The sequence below is a fragment of the Neoarius graeffei genome, chromosome 21, assembly GCF_027579695.1.
Source record: "Neoarius graeffei isolate fNeoGra1 chromosome 21, fNeoGra1.pri, whole genome shotgun sequence".
NCBI lineage: Eukaryota > Metazoa > Chordata > Actinopteri > Siluriformes > Ariidae > Neoarius > Neoarius graeffei.
The window spans coordinates 24,041,445-24,066,216 of record NC_083589.1 but is presented as its reverse complement, the minus strand read 5'-3'; the positions used below and the strand labels follow the sequence as shown (position 1 = coordinate 24,066,216).

The following is a 24,772-nucleotide window of genomic DNA, read 5'->3' as shown; positions in this document are numbered from 1 at the left end:
GCGCATGCGGAACACTTTTAGGTCGCTTTTCGTTCATACTGAGGATCACATACAAGTCGCATATATTTGTTAATGTGAACGACCTCACAAAAAAATCGGATTTCACAAAAAAATCGGAATTGAGCATTAAGCCTTGCAGTGTGAACGTAGCGGAAATGTCTGAATGAAATGATTCATCACAGATATTTATCTTATTGAGGCATTTGATCACCATTTCTCTGATTTCGATGAAGTCTAATAATTTGATATTATGATGTGGTTATTTTTACTTACACACACACACACACACACACACACACTACTCTGCTTCCCTGGAATTTTGTAAATAATAACACGACCAGATCACTGGGGGACTGAACTGGTTTTGCAGGAACTTTATTGATGCAACTCTTGAATAATTTCTACAAAAAAATTGTGATTTTTAACAAATATTCAACTCGTCCCATCAGACAGGCGGATGAGGATTTGACTTGTCCGGACCAAACTTTTGGTTGTCCCGGACAGTCGGACTACCGTTAATGTCGAGCCCTGTGATGTTGGGGTCAAGGACGTAAGGGTTGTTTTACAATCAGGGTACAAAGTTTGTGTCACAGGGGTCCAAAATTCAAATTGATTCAAACTGGTTCTTGTACCAGTTTTTAAGTGAAGGACGAGTTAAAGAACAGATTTCAGATAATTTTTTGACATGTGTGGTAGTTTTGTGTAATCTGCTATAAGATAAAGAAGATTAAGTGTAGCTTTAAGCAGGGCTGGGAGAAACAAATGAAGTGATTCTCGGAGAGGACTTTTTTTTTGACAATTCAGAATCCACTACTTCCACAGTGCTTTTAAATATAAGGCTGTAAGCTTTGTGTTAGTTGTCTCTAATATTTATGTCCCAATATCTTGACCACATTTTAGGATGAAAATAATCATTTTAGATATGTTACTTTATATTGAAAAATTAGCTGTCTCGGAGAGGACTTTTTTTGACACAATTACATACTAATTTGATCAAAATAGTCTGAAAACTTACTGGCATTCAACATTAAAACTTAACTATGTTTCCAATGATATGGAACCAAATATTTGTTTTATGGTATAAAGAATGATGCAAGTGCATCCCTTTTAGAGCTACCTGTGGTCAAAAAAAGCACTTTTTCTAAATGACACGAGTAATTTTGCTAAATATGACACATATTGCCATACATTCACCAAAAATAACGTTAATCACCAATTTTTTTTTGCATGGTAAACAGAGCTATCACAGGGCTACAATAAACAACCAAGTTTATTTAGTCAAGCCTTTTGATATTGAAGATAATAAGTGTTAAATGTGACTTTTAGCTTGCGCACCCTGATTGTAAAACAACCCATAACACATCAAAAACAAGGGTTTTAAGCAACTTCTAAAAACAGATGATCCTCCTTACAATAAATATTTTTGAACGCTGCTGGTCCTTGGTTTTGTACGCAAAGCTGAGAAAAAAAGTGAAACAAATAACTTATTTTAAAAACACTCAATAAACCTGGTGAAAGTATTCTGGTAAATACTGAAGACACTGGCAGAGGTGATGTATTTATCCAAAGTATCCATGATCCAGTCTGGGGAGGGGAGAGAGAGAGAGAGAGAGAGAGAGAGAGAGAGAGAGAGAGATATCCACAACATGATACTCTTTCTTATTCCAGGTTAGAGTTGTGGCGGATCCAGAGAACACTGGGTGACTTTCTCGCAAGAAAAATAAGCCGAGGCTCCAATGTGGGTTTTCGTTACCAGATATATAGACACAGACAGCATAAAGTGGAAACAGAAGAATATAATCAGTTGTGACCAAACCACAGACTGTCTAATCAGATTAGTATGTCCAGACACGATGGCACGCTCCAGACTTGGCTGATGCACATCTTTATAACGAGGCTGCTCCAGATCGGCCATGTGACGGTGGATTAACCAACAAGGCAAAATTTCATGCTTCAAGGAAAACGTATAGACATTTATACACCCAAAACAATGTCCTCGACATCTCCCGGAGTAACCTTCATTAAATAATATGCAAGATGTCTGCCGTGCATATCCTATGCTTCTTTGGACATGCATCACTTGTGCCCATGCTCAGAAATTCAGAGTCTCAAATCGCACACTTGTGTATTATTTTAGACTGAGCACTAAGACTAACCAGGTTCCCCGTTACAGTTATACCCCTTTTCCACCAAATCAGTTCCAGGGCTGGGTCAGGGCTGGTGCTGGTTCACAACTCGTTCAACTTGCGAGCCAGCTGAGAACCAGCTTGCTTTTCCATCGCTTGCAGTGCTAAGAGAAGACACGTCATTACGTCACTGTATACGTCAGTTACGTCGTTGTATACGTCATTACGTCGCTACGTTTGCATAAACCTTGGCGCGAACATCGAAGCAAAAACAACGCGGAAGAAGCAGCAGCAACAACAACAATAATAATGGATGACTTCGCGTTTGTACAGCTGCTGCTTCTCATCGCTTAAAAATGGCGACCTTTCGCGGTCTTGTTATTGTTGTCGGTCTTAACAACTCCGCCCCCCCGCTGACGTAAGCGGTTCTTTCCTCTGGCCCAGCAGAGAGTTGGTGCTAGCCTGGAACCGTTTTTTCTGGCCCCAGAGCCAGTTCTTTGTCAGTGGAAACAGAAAACCCGGTTCCAAACTAAGCACTGGCCCCGAACCAGCCCTGGAACTGCTTTGGTGGAAAAGGGGCATGAGTGGTTTACGGTTTTAAATGCACAGCCAGGCTTGTAGTACTCGAGTCCGACTCGTGCCCAAATGTTATGGGCTTGTGGCTCGACTCGGACTTGAGCGCTGATGACTCTGACTCATGCATTAACTGCATTCGGACTCGGAAACGAGAACTCGGATGTTTTTTTCTTTACTTTTTTTGTAACGTGCCACAATAATTTGGCACAAGATATTTATATCTAGATTAATTCTGTACTAATTTCATGCAAGAGTGTCACACTTGCACACCTTGGCGTGTGCATCAGACAGACTCTCGGGTGTGCTCTGGACAGCGCATGCGTGCCGTAAACGACTCACGCCTGCACAAGATTAAGGCGCAATCAGTGCGCCAATATAAAAACTGTGAAAACACACTTCCTTTGCGAAGTATTGAGTTCCATTACGGACACATTACCGAGCCTTATTTGCTTTCCTGTTTCTCATCTTCGATTATGCCGAGTCTACGATAGTCTGTTTGTACCTCACTCGACCTGTTGCCCGTTTCATCGTTTTACAATTTTGCCTGCCGTTCTGGATCATTTATCGTCTTTACTTGTATTAATAAACGCACCTTCTGCACTTACATCTGTCTCCAAGACATCTCTGACAGAATACTTCACTCTCCCTGACAAAGAGAAGCACATTCACCTGTTCATACGGCATGTTCAGGAACAAACTAACGGCGCTAAATATCGCTAAAACAGCCACCGTGAAATGGTGCAGCTGGAGTCTTGTGGCCCTTTTCCACTACCCTTTTTCAGCTCACTTCAGCTCGCTTCAGCTCACTTCAGCCCGACACGGCTCGCGTTTCGACTACCAAAACACAGCACGACTCAGCTCGCTTCAGCCCTGCTTAGCCCCTAAAACTCGCACCGTTTTGGAGTGGGGCTGCAGCGAGCCAAAGCGAGCCGAGTGAGGCTGGGGGCGTGAGCAGACACTCCCCTGTGCACTGATTGGTGAGGAGGAGTGTCCTCACATGCCCACACACGCCCCACGAGCACGCTGGGATCTGTAAACCCGGAAGAAGAATTACGAATTACGAGAATTTCTGAAGCCTTATGCGCCTCGCCTCATCTATACGCTCTTGCCAGTATCTGTTGGCGTTGTCGGTGACAACAAGCCACAGCACCAAGACCAGCAACACTAACGACTCCATGTCCTCCATGTTTATTGTTTACTATTCGGGTCGTGAGACTACCGCTTAAAAGCTCACTGATGTCACTGTTTGCGCCGCCTAACGACATCACGTGACGTCCACCCACTTTCGCTAACTCCACCCAATGTGTCCACCCACTTCCAGCCAGCACGGTTCAGTGCGGTTGTAGTCGAAATGCAACTCCAACAGCCCCGCTCAGCTCGACTCAGCACGGCACGGCTCAGCCCGACTCAGCCGCGTTTGTAGTGGAAAAGCGGCATTGGACTCAATTTTTTTAACGACTCAGACTTGAACACTGGGGACTTGAGACTAGGCTCAGACTCGAGGTTTAGTGACTCGACTACAACACTGTGTGCAGCCTTCAAACCCCCCAAAAGCCCCGTTTTGCATTGCAGCCGTCTGGATTTCCTCGAATGTAGGGTCATAGCTTTAGATTTCAGGCAGTTTAATCATGACATCAATCACAAAATACAGGCAGAGCTCAAACGGTGCCGCGCATGAAATCGCCGAGCGCTGCAGGAGCTTTTAAATCGTCTGGGTGTACACAAGATACGCAGGTGAGCGTGAGAACAATGCCGCTACTTCTTCAAAGTCATGCGTCAAGTCTAAACTGGGATTTGGAAGCAACAGAGCAGGATTTTGGTCAAATTCTGTGTGTGTGGTGGGGGAGGTCTGAGAGGACCACTAGACAGCAGTGTCAAGTTACCCATCAGGCTTTTGTTCTGTCGTGGGGGTGGAACGGTAAGGGAAACACTCCGATTACATCTGCACTCATCCGGCTCGTGAGGCTTGCAGTAGCACTCACAGCTCAGGTAACAGCTCACGAGTAAGAAACGGTCACTGATTTCAGGAAACGCTTTAAAAAAAAAAAAAGGCACCCACACACTATGCCTTGTTGACCAACACAAATCAGGTCATGGATATATTCAGCAATGTTTATCTACAATTCTGTTATAGTAATACATCACCAGATCGGACAAGCGTTACTCATTTTGCCTAAACGCGTCACAAAAATGCTTAAATGAGTTATCACTCAAAAACGTAACACACACACTCAAACTAAAGGGGTGTTCACACGGCACACATTTGCATCGATGCTGCACCGATGTACTTTGTTGCGATGTATCTTACATCCAGGGCTCGAAATTAACTTTTTTTCTTTGTGTCCCCCAGTGGTCCCGAATTCTGTGTTGTATTGTCCCGAATGGAAGCAATAGTGTCCCCATTTTTTTCCTCTCTGAAATAACCAGTGGTTAATATTATCATATGAAGTTACTATTATATTTGTAACTATGCGATTTTGAACCCTTTATATCATTTTTACAATAAGTCACAAGACACAAGCGACACGTGTCCTATACATCATCTACTTCAAAATTACAGTTATTGCATTTTCAGTTTATTAAACTTTGGCGATCTCACTGTATGAATAGATACCCGTTTATTTAAAGGGGCCAACTAGCTCATTCAGAAAATGTTTCAACTCCCTACATCTGCATTACACTTTAGTTGAAAATAAGACCCCTTTTATGTTCATTTCATCTACTTATACCTTGAATATCTGTTGGCACTTATAAGGCCAACTTATAATTTTCACCATTACCGTTATCCATTTTTATAAACTTTCCGTTATCCATTTTTATGAACTTTCCGTTATCCATTTTATGAACTTTCCGTTATCCATTTTATGAACTTTCCGTTATCCATTTTATGAACTTTCGCTGCCGGGTGCAAATGTTAGCAACATCAGCATAGTGCCAGGTCCGAGCCTAGTTGTGCTGCTGACTGACTAAACTTTCTGAACTAGAAAGACACCAAGAAAACTCACTTATTCTGTTGAACGGTATCTTCCGTCAATATCATCCGCATCATTCCTGTTGTATTTTATAACGTGCCTAACAGTGTTCATTCAGTTGCTATTGTTGCCTGCAGACCAGGCGATGACACTTTGGATCCTGAAGGTCCCGGAGACGTTATGTCTGGGCTTTCAGTTTCTTCCCCGCGGTCGGGCCGCTTCAACCACTTCAGCATTTTTGTTCTGGCAAGAGTCGGCGCAGCGTGTGCGGTAGCAATTCCATTCCAAGTCCATATAATGCGGACTCCGGCCGAAGATTCTAGAACAGAATGCGCTGCTCTGTAGCCTACGGATGCAGGTGCATCGAAAGTGTAGCTACTATGTATTTTTCGCTGTTAACGTTTTAAAATTAAAATTGACAAATTAGGTGAATGTCTACGTATGTGTTACGGCTTTGTAAATAATATTAATGTAGAACTTTTTTTCTAGATCTATTTTTTTCCATTGTCCCGGGATTGTCCCAGATGTGATGATTTTGTGTCCCGATGACATTTTTTATGGTCCCCGGGACATCGGGACACCGTTAGTTTCGAGCGCTGCTTACATCGGTGTAAATTTTGTGCAGCGTTCACACGTCACAACCCTGCTTACTAGAGAGAAGCGTGTTAGCACCGGTGCAGCCCCACTTGCGTTCACACGGCAGTTTTTGCGACCGTGCTATATGATAGTAATAATGCGGAAATGAAATATGCGCATGCGTGAAAATGTACTTCCTTTTCCCGGTTGTCATGGCATCACCAAGCGCCGGGAAAACGACGTGGATGAAGACACCAGTGTTGCCAGATACTGCTGACGTTTTCCAGCCCAAAATATGTTCAAAGCCGCCAAAATGCACTTAAAACCACCCAATCTGGCAACACTGGAAGACACGCAGTTCTGTTGTTGTTGATATTCGCCATTTTGGAAGCACAAAATACCAGGATGCAAATTATGCAATGCCCGTATGTAATCAACTCTCCTCACGCGTAGCGAGTCTACCCCTGTAGCGTTCAGACGTCCCATTTTATATCGGTGCTGCCCCGCAAACTAGCATTTACTCCGGAGTAAATTTCTTAAACCACCTCCCGAGCAGGGTTAGATTTGCACCGGTTTAAGCAGCTTTCAGGGGCGACACCGCTATAACTTTGTACCGTGTGAACGCTCTACCGGGGCAGCCCCGGTGCTACACCGGAGTAAAAGTTGCCGTGTGAACACCCCTTAAAAGAGTGGAAAAGCTTTTTTTTGGTCTTTTAGGCCAACAGTTCTGGATAATTAAATTAGTTTGCTGTTTAAAAAAATAAAAAATCATTGCACAAGCCTGACTAGACAGAGGAGACTGTAATCCTCAGTTCATGTCATTCTGTACGAGTCTCAGATCAAGTAGGACTCGTTTTTTAAGGAGACACCAGCGTATGGTGAATAGTAGACAGCCACATACCTGCAGCTTCCTGGAAAAACCAGACGAGAGAAGCTTATTCTACACACAAGCACGTGTTTTTCAGCATATTACACACTCACATCTGCAGTTAAACCAGCGAGTTCAACTTCAAGCTAAAGAACGAGTGCTGATAAGTTTGCCGAGGGACCACAGAGCCACGCTGAACGATCTACATTCTGCTCTATCGGGTTGTTGAGTGTAAATTACCGGCTGACAAGACAAAACATGCACAAAGTTCAGCCTGAACCTCACAGCACAGTGCGTAATCACAGCGGCCTGCTAGTCTCGGTCTTCATAACACATCCTCAGTCCAGAGTAAACCCTGTCAGCATTACCTCATCGCTCTACAGCCTTCTTAGGGCATCAAAATATTTCATCTGTAACTCAACCACAAACAGCTGCAGCACCGATGCAATTTTTAAAAAATAATAATTTCCCACTCACCCTCTGCTCGGATCCAGAGCGATGGCTCTCGGCTGGTCCAGATCCTGCCAGAACAGAACTTTCCTGAGCGTCCCGTCAAGCTCGGCCACCTCGATGCGGTTTGTTTCCGAGTCTGTCCAGTAAAGTTTACTCCCCAACCAGTCACACGCCAGACCGTCGGGCGATGCCAGACCCGACACCACCGTGCTCTGGGCACCGGAGCCTGAGCCATTGAAGACGGCCCGTTTGATGGCCTCCTCGCTCACATCGCTCCAGTAGATCAGACCACTGCTGTAGATGAAGTCCACGGCCGCTGCGTCCTCCAGGCCGCTCACCACCACCGTAGCATTGGCGCTTCGTCCTTTGGCTGCATCCACCAACCGCAAGTCACGCCTGTTGGCGTACAGGAGGAAAGGCACGGCTGCAGAAGACACAAGACACGAGTGTGATCACACGGCGAAATAAACACATTTCATTTCTCTTCATGAATCAGAAAGCGTGAAACACCTCATGAAATGTTGCCGGTTTAGTACAGTCCTCGAAAAAAATCTCCCAGCCTTACTTGCCCACTGGGCGAGAAGCACCCAAAATATATTTGCCTGAAAAACAATTCCACTTGCCCAGAGGAGGAGAGGACAGAATGCAGTCGATTTATATATATGTGTGTGTGAAGCAGCATAATTATCATAAATCCACAAATCCATAACACCAATATGTTCAGATACATTCAGAAAGAAAAGTTCTAGTAGCAGAGGAATTAATAATTTATGGTATATTAAGTTGTAGAGTTTTGAAAGAGTATAATAATAATGCTGGAGCTTTGTATCTGTTATCAAAGGAACACAGTCTTGCGCAAAATGTCACCGTGGAACCGGAGTGTAGAAATGAACCTACGGTCTAAGAGAGTTCTACACACACACACACACACTGAACTTTACAACAGCTACACGCATGTGAAATGGAAATAAAAGTCAACTAATGCCTCGGTCACAACCGGCCGTACGTGCTCCTACGGCCGGTCTACGTGCAAGAAACGCACGGAGGGCGCGCGTGTGACATGCTGATTTTCGAGCCGTAGACTGGCCGCAGAGGTTCTTTGTCATGTCAAACAAACTCTACGGGCGCTTACCTTTTTTTTTTTCAGGTTGCAAGACAAACTTACGGCCAACGCGCGTCTTTCTCCACAAAAAAAAAAAAAACGCAGCGATTTGGGAAACGCCAAAAATCGCACGGCCAAAAAAAAAATCGGACGTCCGGTTGTGACCTAGGCTTAAAGCAGGAAAAAACTATTTTGGATAAAATTGCTATTGTCCGTTACACACCGATCAACCTGTGTGACTCAGCGGCGTCTTTGAATCGAGAATAAATGAAAAGGGAACTGAACATTAACCGTTTATTTAAATTATTACAAGAATGATTATAGTTACTACATAACTACAGCTACAACTGGAATGTGCTGATTCTGTTAGCGTTTGTAATTATTGTACCATCCACTATTAGATAAAATTAAAATAAAATCTTACAATATTCTTTGAAAGTCCAGAGCAAGATATTTTGTTATTTTACAAATAATAACAATTCAGATATTCTTTTATCAATAATAAGCATCACTGTATAAATGATAGCATGCAGATAGCTGTGTAACTACATGGCCTTGGGGTTGCTGAGACATGGACGGGTGGGAATACCATCTAGCCCACAGTTCAAGTCCAAGCTCTTTGAGAGTAAATGCTTTGGCTTTCACAACATTCTGCTCCCAAAAGCTGATGTCGGGAAAAAGTCTTTACACAAAGAAGGTTTTCTTGCTTCTGTAGTGTTTTTTTTTTTTTTACTGTTCTTCTGTGTCGGGACTTTTCGGGAAAAAAGAATGTATATTCCAACATGTAGCTAATGCTAACGCTAGGCCACAAATCTGCACCGTCACTCCAGTCATTTCAAGGAATTTTGCACGGATCAGAACCGCTAATAAACTAATTTCTGTGTCCGAGTAATCCGGTAGTGTAGCTTTTTTAGCTGTAGTTTTCTTCGGACAACAGTAACAGACGCTGGATACTTCGCTTGGCTTCAGTATGTGAACAGCCAATCAGCGGGTCCCGTATGTGTTTATGATTTTTATGTCACGATTTACAACCAATGGGAGACACCCTTTGTCGACTGTCCACCAATCACAGGCTCCCATGCCACAATGGCCATATGTTGATACATATTTAGAAAATAAAAATATTATGAAAAATACATGAAACCATCAAAAACAATTAAAAAATGGTTTTACACTGGTTAGAGGTAAGGAACATTATTCAGTGATATCGTTTATTATTAACTCCAATCATGATATAAAAGTTCAAAAAGTGTGACGCCTGCCCGCTTCAACCGCGCTGCTGGCACTCGATGTCCTTCACCCTCAGCCAGTTGATATAATTACATCGTTACGTGGACCCCTCTGAGCCGAGCTTTTCCAGTACACTCGAACACACGCATACTTCGATGAATTATAACCAAAAACAAGGAAATTTGAATCATTTCCTCAAAATATATTTTTGTACTTTCATATAATTGTCGTGTTGATGAACAAAACTTTTTAATGCATTTCCCGTGAAACGAGATGACTGGTTCCCTGCTCTCTTAGCGCCTGTGCTGCTTAGGTTGCCAGCACTAACTTTTGTCGTCCGATCAGACGATTACCATTAAAGTTTTACTCGCCTTGCACAGACTTTAGTCGTCTGGGACGATCGGACATGAGGTTTTTCAAGCATTGTAGTAAAAGTGTTTTCTTTCTTTAGACCCATAAATCAGATAGGATGCTGCTGAGCAGGGCTGGGTGATCCGATAATATTTCATATTGATGTCACTGATATCACGATACACTTTAAGATGTGATCTTGTATGATATTACATCACATCACAGTCGTTCAGCAGACGCTTGTATCCAGAGCAACCTACAAGTACAGCGGTCTCAAAAGTAGCCGGTCACTGGCGGCAAATCGCCGGCTATGGCTTGTTATGCCGCCGGCTATTGTCAGTCGAGTCACAAAATTTAATATTAAATATTTCTGACAGCAAAAAAAAGTTGTGAACGTAAATTACATCCACTATGTCATGTATGTCCGTTGCCGCGTCAACTGTGTTTACATCCTCGACATGAGTGCAGCCATTACTGCCCTGTGTTGCCAGATTGTGTTTACATCCTCGACATGAGTGCAGCCATTACTGCCCTGTGTTGCCAGATTGTGTTTACATCCTCGACATGAGTGCAGCCATTACTGCCCCTGTGTTGCCAGATTGCGCGTTTTCCCGCCCAATTTGGGCGGGTTTTGAACATATTTTGGGCTGTAAAACGTCAGCAGTATCTGGCAACATATTTTTTTACTTAATACAAGAAATTAATGGATGCCAACATTTTTGCCAAAATGGTATTTTATTTTCCATTGTTTGGCAGCTTCAGCATCATACTGTGAGATTCTGTTCAAATTGTTTTTTTCTTCTATGAAGCCTGAGCCATTTATTTTATTAGTTTATAATTATTGTTTAATTTAGTCTTCAGGAGAGAGTGCCTGCACACAGTACTAGTATTAATAGTTTTTTTCTTACATGAAAGCTGAGGCATTTATATTATATTTTAAGGTAACTTCATGTTGTGCTGTGAGGTTCTCTGCACTTTAACTTTTGAACCAACAGGAGCATTTGGATAAGTAAAGCCTATTTTTCTGCATTTTTGTAGTCCTGGTAATCTTTTATATTGGTAAAGTTGTTTATAGGACCATTTCTCAGTGTCTGTTTTTTTAATCAATAATTTTTCAGTAATAACTTAATATTTAACATATCACTCAATTTTAAACAACCCCCGCGCCTCCCCCATGGCTTGCCCCCATAGTCTCCAAAATTTCTGTGGGAAACACTGGCATGCGTAACAACGCTAATCAAGCTTAAGCTAGACGACCCGCCTCAAATACCCGTCCCGGGTAAATGTTATCCCAATTTTAGATGGCCTGTTCCAAACCATCCCGCCCCATGAAAAATTCGTACTTGCATCTATCTATCTATGCACGCTTTGCATGCATTGTCTGCTGCTGGCAGACATTTTACCATTTTGCACCCTGCTGTAAATTATTTGTACCCTGCTACTCTCCCAAACTTTGAAGCCCCTGCAAGTAGTGCTGAACTTCTAGACAAGAACGTTCTAGTGCCAGCTGAACAAGGAACAGAAGAACACTTATTACTCATGACACTTTTTCCATGGAATAAAAACATGTTCTATTCCCTTCTAGTGGGTTTACTGATAGCATGTAATATCATATCGCTTATCCTCCATGTATTATGCCACTCTCCCCAGTGGAAAATGAGAGTGCAATATTGTTACAATATTGCACGCTGTCAAGACAACACCACGTCACACATCGGCACTCATGCAAAGATCCAGTGACAACTTTTCTGCTGCTCATGCGCACAATCATTTCTTTGTCGGCCGGGAAAGAGAGAAGATCCAGTGCTCAGTTTAAACACTAAATAAATAAACTGAAACTAAAGACGCGCTGAACACCCGAAAGGCTACAAAAACTTCATTATATTCTTCACGCATATTTACAAGAGAAAAACATACCAACGGACATAAAAAAACTGGCAAAAGAGACATGTCAGAGATGTAAAACTTCTACACTAGCGAGTGACTGATAGTTTGTTCACAAACATGGCCACCAGGTTTACTTCGTTAAAAGTGGGAGAGATATATTTTGAAAGAGAAAGATGTGCTGAACACCCAAAAGGCTACCAAGACTTCCCTGGATATTCTTCACGCATATTTACAAGAGAAAAACAGACCAACGGACATCGAAAAACTGGAAAAGAGAGCAATAGCGAAAACAAAGTTCTACTTGGAGGTGAGGAAAAGTGACGGAGACTTTTACAATAGGACGTCACTCGTGGACTTCACTCAGCAAAGCCATTTTGTTTGGAACAACTGCAGTGTAACAATTAACTATGACCAAAAGTAACTGAACTTGAACCGTCAGCCTGGATATCGCTTGTCTACAAGTTGGTTGCTGTTCAGGCTTTTTGGACTTGTACCATTTTTATTGTTAGAACTTTGTACAGTACATTGGATCGACAGAACACTGAATTACATTCGATCAGAATCAGCATTCAGTATTGGCAAGTTACTGCCCTGTTCTTAACTTTTTGTAAAATCTATAAGTGCTCCATCGAATGTGTATGTGTAATAATAATAATAATAATAATAAATGGCTTTTTTTCATGGTCTATCAGATATATTCCATTCAGCTACTCGTCTTCGACTCGTTCAGTATCATGCTGGCTGAATGGAATATATCTGATATACCACTCAAAGCCAGCCAATATTATTTAAATATTCAATCCACATTCACTGGATATGAACAATTGTGTGCTTTGATTGGCTACGCTACTACTAGGATATCAGCTCATATACCGTGAGTAGAGAAAAACAAACCAGCGGAGCTTGTTGCTGAACCAATCAAGAATGAAATAAAAACTCCACTCAAAAACAAAACCCCAAAAATACTCCAAAAAAAGCAACAAAATACGTAATGAAAGTATTTGATGGTAAGAACATATTTTTTATTTTTCAAGAATTATCATCACATTTTTCACAAATTGCTCCTGTCATTTCACTGGTTTGTTTACATTCTAGAGGAAATTATTTTGTTGGACGTTTTGTATAAAAGTTGTATTTATCGAATTTGCAAAAAAATTAAAATGCTTTGTTTCTCAACGTCCAGTGAATGTGGACAGAATAAAACAGTTATTCCACTCAATCTCGTCATACACGGCTTACAGCTACACGCCGCGTCGCCTATCAGCTCATGTACAACTCAATTTCATGGAATAAGCTTTGGTGTAATATTCTGCTGAAGTACCAACAGTCAGCAAAGAGCCAAGGAAAACAAAACGATTAAAATCATACAAACGAGCTGACAAAGTACAGCTCATGTTTTAGTCATTATACACACACTTTAAAATAAATACAAGCTGGAAGCAGATTTGATTCTATGATAAATGATAATTTCTTGAACAAAAATAATAAATGGAGATTTTTAAAAAACAAACAATTCTCTCTTAAACGCAACACCGTGGTTTAGCTGGCCATTTGCTCGGATTCCCACATACCGAGACATACACAGAGTATCACAGAAATACGATGATGTAATAGTTTGTCATAATCGTCCACTAAAACTAAACAAACAAGAACAAAATTTACAAAATGATGCATAAACAAAACATTTCACATAACCTACCATGCTCCTAATTAAAGACTGAAACTGCCCCGGTCTAATTAGACACACAACTTGTCCGATGTTCAGGGCATCAAATTTTACAATCTTCAAACATTTAATCAAATTATATTTACTGAAAGCCAGATAAATCTCGAGGTCACACCACAAACATTACGCAACACTTCAGTTCATGTCCTCATTTCCCGTCAAATTCTCACACATCAACACGAAACGTGAGACAAACGAAGTGACGGTTGATCGAGTCTGTACCGTCGTCTCACTATAGTGCAATTATACACAACTTATCACAACCATGCTCTCAAAATATATGTGTGTGTGTGGGGGGGGGGGGGGGGGGGACCCTCACTCTGCAAGAAACGAACTGTATTTTCATCTAGATAGATAGATAGATAGATAGATAGATAGATAGATAGATAGATAAGATTAAAAAAAAAACACTGTTAATGTTTTGTAACCAGTAATGAAGAACCAGTGTTTAATGTAGGAATGATTTCCTTCACTTGGATTATTTATTTATTTACTTATTTATTTATTTAAACTCTTTCTGCATCAGCAACAAGAATTATTTTTTTTTTTAAAAGTTCCATCAGACTCACAACTACTAAATCATTACGAACTTCTTCCAAATTACCCTTCTCCCCACCTTTTTTAAATTTTTTTCCCCTCCTTCCCCATATCTTATTCTTTTTATATATTTGTATATGTACACTACCGTTCAAAAGTTTGGGGTCACTTTGAAATGTCCTTATTTTTGAAAGAAAAGCACTGTTCTTTTCAATGAAGATCACTTTAAACTAATCAGAAATCCACTCTATACATTGCTAATGTGGTAAATGACTATTCTAGCTGCAAATGTGTGGTTTTTGGTGCAATATCTCCATAGGTGTATAGAGGCCCATTTCCAGCAACTCTCACTCCAGTGTTCTAATGGTACAATGTGTTTGCTCATTGCCTCAGAAGGCTAATGGATGATTAGAAAACCCTTGTACAATCATGTTAGCACAGCTGAAAACAGTTTAGCTCTTTAGAGAAGCTATAAAACTGACCTTCCTTTGAGCAGATTGAGGCTACATCCACATGACAACGGCAACGAGATTTAAAAAAAAAAAAAAAAAAAAAATCATCGCATCCACATGGGCAACGGATCAGTAAAATATCAGGTACATGTGGCAACGCAACGCTTGCTGAAAACGATGCAATACACATGCCACACCTCTAGGTGCGCTGTAAGACGGTCCCATCGGAGACACCAGAATAATAGAAGTAGTAAGGACGCATGCGCATAAACTATTATGCGCGAGACTTCATATTAGCCACAGTCAGAAAAATCTGTTCGTAAAATTACGTTATAATGACCAAATACAATGAAAAGTATTTTTCCAGTCTCACCTGTGAAAGGTAATCCCATGTGATCTCGTTTGGACGGCAAACCTGTTGGTACAGTTAAACGCAGCGCATGAATGAGGCATCTTTATTCTCCGCTTTGCCCCATCCAATATGGCGGCGAGGATGACGTATGATTCTACGCGGAAGGCGGCGTCTTTAATGGTCCGGAATAAATTGAATGCTACACGTTGATGGATTAATTTGTTCTTCTACGCCCTTTTTGAGGAATGTATTGTAGGACTTAAACCAACATCTGAAGAGGTGAGATCGCTCCTTTTTTCCCTATTTTTGCTGGCGGAATTGACACTCACTCTCTCTCACTTTGAACCATTACACAATAAATATTCACAGTGAAAATATTTTGTAAGTGTGTTTCATGAACCAAGTTATAGGATTTGTTGACAACGCGCATCGAGTTCGTTACACTTCTACCTGGCGTGAAGCACTCACAGTCATGTGGTTGTGACGTCATCGTAAACAAATCCGTTCTACTCATCCAGACGACTTCGCAACGGCGCCGTTGCCAGATCTTTCCACTCTGGAACCCGTTCTCAAAAGATTTCATTTTGGGGCACCCAAAACCCAAAAAAACGCGAGTGCCGTGTGGACGCCAGGCCAAAACGATAAACAATTTTATCAGATTCACCTGAATCCGTTGGCATGTGGACAGGGCCTGAGTTTCTGGAGCATCACATTTGTGGGGTCGATTAAATGCTCAAAATGGCCAGAAAAATGTCTTGACTATATTTTCTATTCATTTTACAACTTATGGTGGCAAATAAAAGTGTGACTTTTCATGGAAAACACAAAATTGTCTGGGTGACCCCAAACTTTTGAACGGTAGTGTAAATACTTAATTTATCTATAAGTTCTCTCTATTTCTTTTCTCTGTTTATCTGTAATGATTCTGCTGGAATCTTAATTTCCCTGAGGGAACCCTCCCAAAAAATAAAAGTTTTATCTAATCTAATCTACTGAACACATTCGGATAAAAACAGATCACACTCAGTTAAAATAAAACAAACAGTAGGCAAAGTGTTACGCCATGTAGTTGACATCTAATTAATACAACTTGACATTTCTGTGTGGTTACGACACTCAGGTGCCAACAAACCTTACATACTTGCACGCATGCACACACACTGAGTCACCAGGCACAGAAGAGACAAAAATAAAGGTTCACTAAACTAAAGCAGACACGTTCCTTCCTTCCTCCTCCTCAGGAGTTTCGACGTTGTTGAACAACTGTCCGAAAGCCATTCCTGGGCCGTTTATTTCCTCAGTCTCCTTTTTTTTTTCCTTCCTTCCCCCAGCTCGTATTTATTCAGCACTCAAGCAGTCTGACCTCAAGAGCTTCCTCGGCTCTGTAGCTCGTACCTCCGCAGGGCTTTTGGCACAAACTCAAACCTCAGTTTGACACATCGACCACTGCACGCCAGTGCGCCGCTCTCGAGGGCAAACCCTGAGCTCCTGGCCTCTGGCTGTTGGGATTTTTTTTTTTTTAATTAGGGGGGGGGGGGGGGGGGGGATTTCCTTTTACAAATATTTAGAAATTTGCAGAACAGCAGGACAGCTCACTGAAGTCCATCCAACACCCTTTGCTCGCTCGAAAGAGTGTAAATATAAGGATCGTTGCCTTCTCCCCCCCCCCCTTTTTTTGGATACTTAAAGGGGAACTGAAGGCAATTTTTTAAAATCAAAATTCTATTTCTCATTTTATTAAATACAGGAATGCATTTTTGATAGCAACTGTCACTGCTATAGCAAGTTATGAGTGTTTGAAATATATCAGTCCATGTGTCAAAGCACTGGCCGTAAACGAGATGCATTGAGACCTGTGCGAGACGTCGTAGGACGGAAGTAAAATGTACAGCGGAAATCAAAGCAACCAACATCTGCCGACGTTGTCAAAAGACGCGCGCCCTCTTTCAAATGCTGATGTAATCAAGCCGGAAGTTTTGTCTGTTTTGATAGCAATCAGGAAAGTTCGAAAAAATGGCGGCACTGACACCTGGCTGACACTTCTTCACGTTTCGAAGTCTCGCACAAGTCTCGTGAAGATTGCGCGGATAAGCGACGCCTGCCGTGGACCAAACGAACTACATTCAACACGGCTAAAAACCGAATACGCCGATAAGTATAACATTTAATTGCAATTAGTTGCCAATACGAGTCACGATATAAGGTTACTAAAACCGAAAACGTAACTGAATAACACGTTAATTAAGAAATAAAGCAAGTTTACAAATTACTTCAGTTCCCCTTTAATTCTTGGATGTTGATAATATTGAGGGTTTTTTTTTTTTGGGGGGGGGGGGGGGGGGGAATGCCCTTAGCACATTTCTAACCTTCAAGATCTGATGTTCACACAAAAGGTACTCGAGGTTCTGTTTAGTCCTGTTTCATGAGAAGGGAAGGAACATTTCTGTGTATTAAATGATACACTGCGAAAAAAAAAGATCTTGTTAAGAGAAAATATCTTTATGGGTGAATTTCTTATATTTAAAAATATGTGTCTTATTAGAAGATGATCAGAACTCAAATATAAGATTATTTAGCTTACTTTTAGATATTTTTACTCATTTCAAGCTTTATTTTTTTTCCTTATTCTTATTATTCTGGCAGATAATTTTAATCCTTTCTAGAATTAAATGCTTATTAGCAAAACTATCTGCCAATAGAATAAGAAAATTTAAAGCATGAAATGAGTAAAAGCATCAAAAAGTAAGCTAAATCAATCATACTGGAGTAATAATAATAATAATAATAATAACAACAACCTTCTAATAAGGAATATTAGATAAATTCACCCATATTAAAGATATTTTCTCTTAACAAGATATCATTTTTTGGCAGTGTATCATTTAATGGACCAGAACAGTGAATACTATAGTACTGAGTTTGTAGTTAAAATATATTTTACACACACAGCTTCATTTCATTTGAAAACATGAGCACTTTATAGATTAAAGCATCATTGTGATCATGGAGATCATTTTAAGCAAATGACAAAATATTAGATTAGAAACAACTTCATACTATCTTTACTGTCCCTACTGTTATTGTATGTTTTATGTGGTAAGTGTCTTTTTACCTATTACTTTTACCATAATGTATGTGTAGTTTATGTATATTGATTCTTTTAACATGCATCTGACTTTTTAACACCGGTCAATGGACAACAGATGTAAAATAGCCATTTTGGCTAATTCTGGCACATTTACATTTTATGTTTATTAATGTGTACTCTCCATGTCAAATAAACTTGAGGGGGAAAAAAAGGATATATTTATATACAGGAAACTAATAGTAGTAGTGATAGTAATAGTAGTGACGATTGTAGTGGTAGTGACGGTAGTGGTAATGATAGTGGTAATGGTGGTAGTGATAGTAGTGGTAGTGATAGTGGCAGTAGTGGTAGTGATGGTGATAGTGATAGTAGTAGTGGTAGTAGTGATGGTGATAGTAGTAGTAGTGATGGTAGTGGTAGTGATCATGGTAGTAGTGATGGTGATAGTAGTAGTGATGGTGATGGTAGTAGTGGTGGTGATAGTAGTAGTGGTAGTGATAGTAGTGGTAGTAGTGATGGTGATAGTGGTGATAGTGGTAGTGATGATAGTAGTGGTAGTAGTGATGGTGATAGTAGTAGTAGCGATGGTAGTAGTGATGGTGATAGTAGTGGTAGTGATAGTAGTAGTGGTAGTAGTGATGGTGATAGTGGTGATAGTGGTAGTAGTGATGGTGATAGTGGTGATAGTAGTGGTAGTGGTGGTAGTGATGATAGTAGTGGTAGTAGTGATGGTGATAGTGGTGATAGTAGTAGTGGTAGTAATAGTAGTAGTGATGGTGATAGTAGTAGTGGTAGTAGTGATGGTGATAGTAGTAGTGGTAGTAATAGTAGTAGTGGTAGTAGTGATGGTGATAGTAGTAGTGGTAGTGATAGTAGTGGTAGTAGTGATGGTGATAGTGGTGATAGTAGTAGTGGTAGTAATAGTAGTAGTGGTAGTAGTGATGGTGATAGTAGTAGTGGTAGTGATAGTGGTAGTAGTGATGGTGATAGTGGTGAAAGTAGTAGTGGTAGTAATAGTAGTAGTGGTAGTAGTGATGGTGATAGTAGTAGTGGTAGTGATAGTAGTGGTGGTGATAGTAGTAGTGGTGGTGATAGTAGTAGTGGTAGTAGTGATGGTGATAGTAGTAGTGGTAGTAGTGATGGTGATAGTGGTGATAGTAGTGGTAGTAATAGTAGCAGTGGTAGCGATAGTAGTAGTGATGGTGATAGTGGTAGTAGTGCTGGTGATAGTGGTAGTAGTGATGGTGATAGTGGTGATAGTAGTAGTGGTAGTAGTGATGGTAGTAGTGATGGTGATAGTAGTGGTAGTAGTGATGGTGATGGTAGTAGTGATGGTGATAGTAGTGGTAGTAGTGATGGTGATGGTAGTAGTGATGGTGATAGTAGTGGTAGTAGTGATGGTGATGGTAGTAGTGATGGTGATAGTAGTAGTGGTAGTAGTGATGGTGATAGTAGTAGTAGTGGTGATAGTAGTAGTAGTGGTGATAGTGGTAGTGATAGTAGTAGTGATGGTGATAGTAGTAGTGATGGTGATAGTAGTAGTAGTGATGGTGATAGTAGTAGTAGTAGTGATGGTGGTGATAGTGGTAGTGATAGTAGTAGTGATGGTGATGGTAGTAGTGATGGTGATGGTAGTAGTGATGGTGATAGTAGTAGTGATGGTGATGGTAGTAGTGATGGTGATAGTGGTGATAGTAGTAGTGGTAGTGATAGTGATAGTAGTAGTAGTAGTGATGGTGGTGATAGTGGTAGTGATAGTAGTAGTGATGGTGATGGTGATAGTAGTAGTGATGGTGATGGTAGTAGTGATGGTGATAGTGGTGATAGTAGTAGTGGTAGTGATAGTAGTAGTGATAGTAGTGATGGTGATGGTGATAGTAGTAGTGGTAGTGATAGTAGTGAGTCTGTTTTGTCAGTCAGTGTTGGGCTTTCTTGGCTCATGAATGACTTTTCAGAGACACCAAATGACCGGTGTAGTTTTTTTTAAATCACCTATCTAAGAAAAAAGAACCGTGTCAGATTTAGAAAGGTTTTCCATTTTGTGTCGCCTGAACAGGAAAGTTTTGTGTTTTAGTGAAAGCCACGCCATAGTTTTAACCTCTTCAAACCACTACAGGCCCAAATCTCCCTCTCTCAAACACACACTGAGGGGAAAAAGAAAAGAAACAAAAAAAAACCAAACCAATTCAGAGACTCAATACCATGTTAAACTATTTCTAAAACACTTCATAACTAACAAATAAGTAAACAAAGCAGTGTTGAGCTCCAGCTGAGTGAGTGAGTGAGTGAGTGAGCAGGCTAGCAGAGTCACAACAATACAGCAGGGCTAATCAAACTAGCACTGCAACCAAACCACAGCACACCTGGACCGGGTCAGCCGGATCAGCCCCCACTCATTTCAGCAGCTACGACACAATATTTCAGCCTCGAAGTCAAAACAACAAGAAGGATAAATAAACAAAAAGTCTGAACAGAAGACGGTTTAGCGACAACACACACACACACACACAGAGAGAGAGAGAGAGAGAGAGAGAGGAGTTGAGTTGCAGTCTCTCCTGGTAAAAGTCTCTCTCTCTCTCTCTCTCTCCAGCTTCAGCCAAGACACAGAGAGGAAAAATGGTGCATGCTAGCCCACCAAGAAGCTCACTCTCACTCCGACATGTTTCTCAACTTTCCCATAATAACACCGAACCGAACCCGAGCACAAACTCACCGCGGATCTGGAAACAAAAAGTACAGAGAAGGAGAGTCCGCAGCACTGCGCCCATGGTGCTCCTCCGCTGTTCTCGCTGCTGATCCTGCTGCTTCTCAGCGCATGGCGGCGGCTTGTATTCTCTTTCCTGCACGATATGTAGTGATTTGTGGCTTTCTTTCCTCTTTCCGGTTGTGGGACTTGGCTGTAGTTATTATAACGCAGCCGGGATTATTCTCCGCTCCATTCTCACTAGCGCTCGTGCTCTCTCTCTCTCTCTGTGTGTGTGTGTGGTGGCGCTGCTGCTGCGCCGTTTCCGAGTCGTATCCTTCCGCCGGGAAAGGGGAAAAAATGGCACCCTCATCCTCTGCTATTGTTGTACCACTGGCTATTTTATTTTCCTCCCAGGATTCCTCGTATTCAATAACACTAACGCTTAATCCGCACCGCAAGAAAGAATCACATTTGGTTATTTTTATGTTCTTTTCGGACGTTTCGATTTCAAACAGCGCGAGACGAGACGCATTCCAGAGGGACTACTTTTTCACGGAATGAGCGGTGATGCGGCTCGGGTCAGTTTAGCTAAGCTGGCTAACAGAGAGTCAGCGCAGTGATCGCAGGCAGCGGCGGCCGCTTAGCTGAGCTCTGTGGGGGGGTTAATATATATTTTTAAATTAATAAAGGAATGTTTATGGTGGTGCTGATTGTGACTTCTCTCTCTAAAAAAAAAATAAATCAATGGGAGGAAATGAAGTAAATTGAGATGTTTTGAAATATTAGCCTGTGCAGCCATAGATACAGTACTAGCCAAGCTAAAGTTCTGTTGCCAAGTCCCTAAAATATCATCATAATCACAATCATTACATCATACTTGTTGTTATATAAGGATTTTGTCGAGTCATTTCATTCAAATCTAATGTATAGAGTTAGGAACATCTTTTATAGAGTATGTGGCTTATTCTGTTTCTATCACCTGTACATTATGGCTCAACACTATGGCCAAAAGTTTGTACTCATCTGACCATCACACCCAAAGTTGGAAACACACAACTACAGAATGTCTATGTATGCTGTAGCATCATTACATTACATTACATTACAGGCAGGGCGGTATGGTAGTGTAGTGGTTAGCGCTGTCGCCTCACAGCAAGAAGGTCCGGGTTCGAGCCCCGGGGCCGGCGAGGGCCTTTCTGTGCGGAGTTTGCATGTTCTCCCCGTGTCCGCGTGGGTTTCCTCCGGGTGCTCCGGTTTCCCCCACAGTCCAAAGACATGCAGGTTAGGTTAACTGGTGACTCTAAATTGAGCGTAGGTGTGAATGTGAGTGTGAATGGTTGTCTATGTGTCAGCCCTGTGATGACCTGGCGACTTGTCCAGGGTGTACCCCGCCTTTCGCCCGTAGTCAGCTGGGATAGGCTCCAGCTTGCCTGCGACCCTGTAGAACAGGATAAAGCGGCTACAGATAATGAGATGAGATGAGGCATTTAGCAGACGCTTTTATCCAAAGCGACATACAACATGCCCAGAGCAGCCTGCGGATCAGTTGAGGGTTAGGTGCTTTGCTCAAGGGTACTTCGGCCATTCCTGCTGGTCCAGAGAATCGAAACAGCAACCAGTGATTTCCATCATCATAATTTTCCTTCACTGGAACTAAGAAACCCAACTTTGTTGGAGGAGGTGGTGTTTTGCCTCCATTTGTTTACTTGTTTGTTTTTTCCCCAACATAACTAAAAAAATAATGAACAGATTTTGATTAAATTTGGTGTAAAGGTGAGCTATGGGCCAAGGCACAATTGACTAGATTTTGATGAAAATCCAGGTATGTACTGTATGTGGATCCAAGATTTTTTTATGCCTGTTCCCAATGTAACTCAAAAAGTAGTGAATGGATTTGGATAAAATTTTGTGTACAGCTTTAGTATTATCCCAGGTTCAAGTGATTTGATTTTGATGTTGATAATACGTGGCTTGGGCGGTATGGTGGTGTTGTGGTTAGCACTGTCCCCTCACAGCAAAAAGGTTCTGGGTTTGAGCCCAGTGGCTGACGGGGGTCTTTCTGTGTGGAGTCTGCATGTTCTCCCTGTATCTGTGTGGGTTTCCTCTAGTTTCCCCCACAATTCAAAGACATTTGGTTAGGTTAACTGGCTACTCTAAATTGTGAATGTGTGTGAATGGTTGAGAGGGGAAAACCTCTATAATTTCATCTTATCTCATTATCTCTAGCCGCTTATGTCTGGTCTCGAACCCGGACCTTCTTGCTGTGAGGCGACAGCGCTAACCACTACACCACCGTGCCGCCCAACCTCTATAATAATCCAGTAAAAGGCAATGGGAAACCACTACTGTAACTCTTCCCTAGAAACTTTGATGGTTGAAGCCTTCAGAGCGGACCTGCCATCAGGCAGAACACTAAAGAAGAAGAATATGTGGCTTGGTGGAGGTATGAACTTTACCAAGTGTCTTTCTAATCTCCTTCTTATATTGCCTATTTGCTATGTCCACATACATACTGCATCAAGATCTCTGAGGTCCTCTGACCAGCTTCTTGTGTCCACTCCAAGGTTCTGGTTGAAAACAAAGGGTCACTGCATTCACAGTGGCAGCACTGAAGCTCTGGAATAGCTTTCCATTGCAGAGTAGGTGTTCTTCTGCGTTTTAGCCTTTAAATCTACAAGGTTGAAGTGGAAGAACTCAAGTGTCCTGTACAGAACCCTGAGTGAACTCAACCCCACTGAGCACCTTTGGGATGAACTGGAATACTAACTAAACCTTCTCAGCCAACATAAGTACCTGATCTCACTAATGCTCTTGTAGCTGAATGAACACAAATCCCCACAGCCAAACCCCCAAATCTAGTGGAAATCCTTCCCAGAAGACAAGAGTGGAGGTTATTATAACAGCAAACACACAGGGGACTAAATCTGGAATGGGATGTTCAACAAGAACATATGGGTGTGATAGTCAGGTGTCCACATACTTTTAGATATTTAGTGGATCATTTGGTGGAGTACAGACTACTGATATCTCATATGGTGACATACGCAAATGTATTCTTCATAAACCATATATGTGTTAGGAGATCCTGACCAAGCTCAGAGCTACAGGTGTGTTTATGTGAGATTTCTTTTAAATAAATCACAACTACATTCTCTTACAAAATAATTTTGGTCAAAAATAATGTGAGCTAATTCTCATTTTGCTCCACTCACGGAAATAGAGCCCAAAGAAGACATACTCACTTTATAGCACGTCAAAAAGCCGGCTGGGTCACACTGATTTGTACAACTGTGAATTCCCGTTAAAGATGCTTCCAGTAAAATTGGTGTCCCTTCTTCCTTTTCATTTGACGAGCTTTCATATTTTAAGTCAAAAGATATATTCCTGAAAAGTATAATTTGCTATGTCCAGCTGAGGATGTCACTAACACTACATTACAGGCATTTAGCAGACACTTATCCAGAGCGACAATCAACTTCCCCAGAGCAGCCTGGTGCCTTGCTCAAGGGCACTTCAACCATTCCATCTGGTCCAGGGAATCGAACCAGCAACCTTTTGGTCCCAAAGCTGCTTCTCTAACTATTAGACCATGGATTCCCCCCACTACCGTAGTAACCGCTTTGAACTAGAAAGTGGAATTTTACATGATGGACACAAATGAGCGGAGTGAAACACACAGTGAATTATTATTATACACACGTTATTGGTAGTTTTGCCATTTTTACCAGAATGTTCAAACATTTCTTCAAAGAATTAAGGTTTTATTTTTGCCAGAGAAAATAATAGCTGA

At 41.4% G+C, this 24,772-nt stretch overlaps 1 protein-coding gene across 1 annotated transcript in view; it reads right to left on the bottom strand.

Annotated features, from left to right (window-relative positions):
- The window catches only part of lrp6 (low density lipoprotein receptor-related protein 6), a 179,625-nt gene extending 158,332 nt beyond the window's left edge, over positions 1–21,293 (bottom strand). Inside the window, exons 1-2 of the mRNA XM_060902857.1 lie at positions 21,010–21,293; positions 7,596–7,995 (exon numbers count right to left, since the gene is read on the bottom strand). Of these exons, the coding sequence (XP_060758840.1) occupies positions 7,596–7,995; positions 21,010–21,064 (455 nt within the window). The 5' untranslated portion in view covers positions 21,065–21,293. The remainder of the gene's footprint in view (positions 1–7,595; positions 7,996–21,009) is intronic.
- Between the last annotated feature and the right edge of the window lie 3,479 nt (positions 21,294–24,772).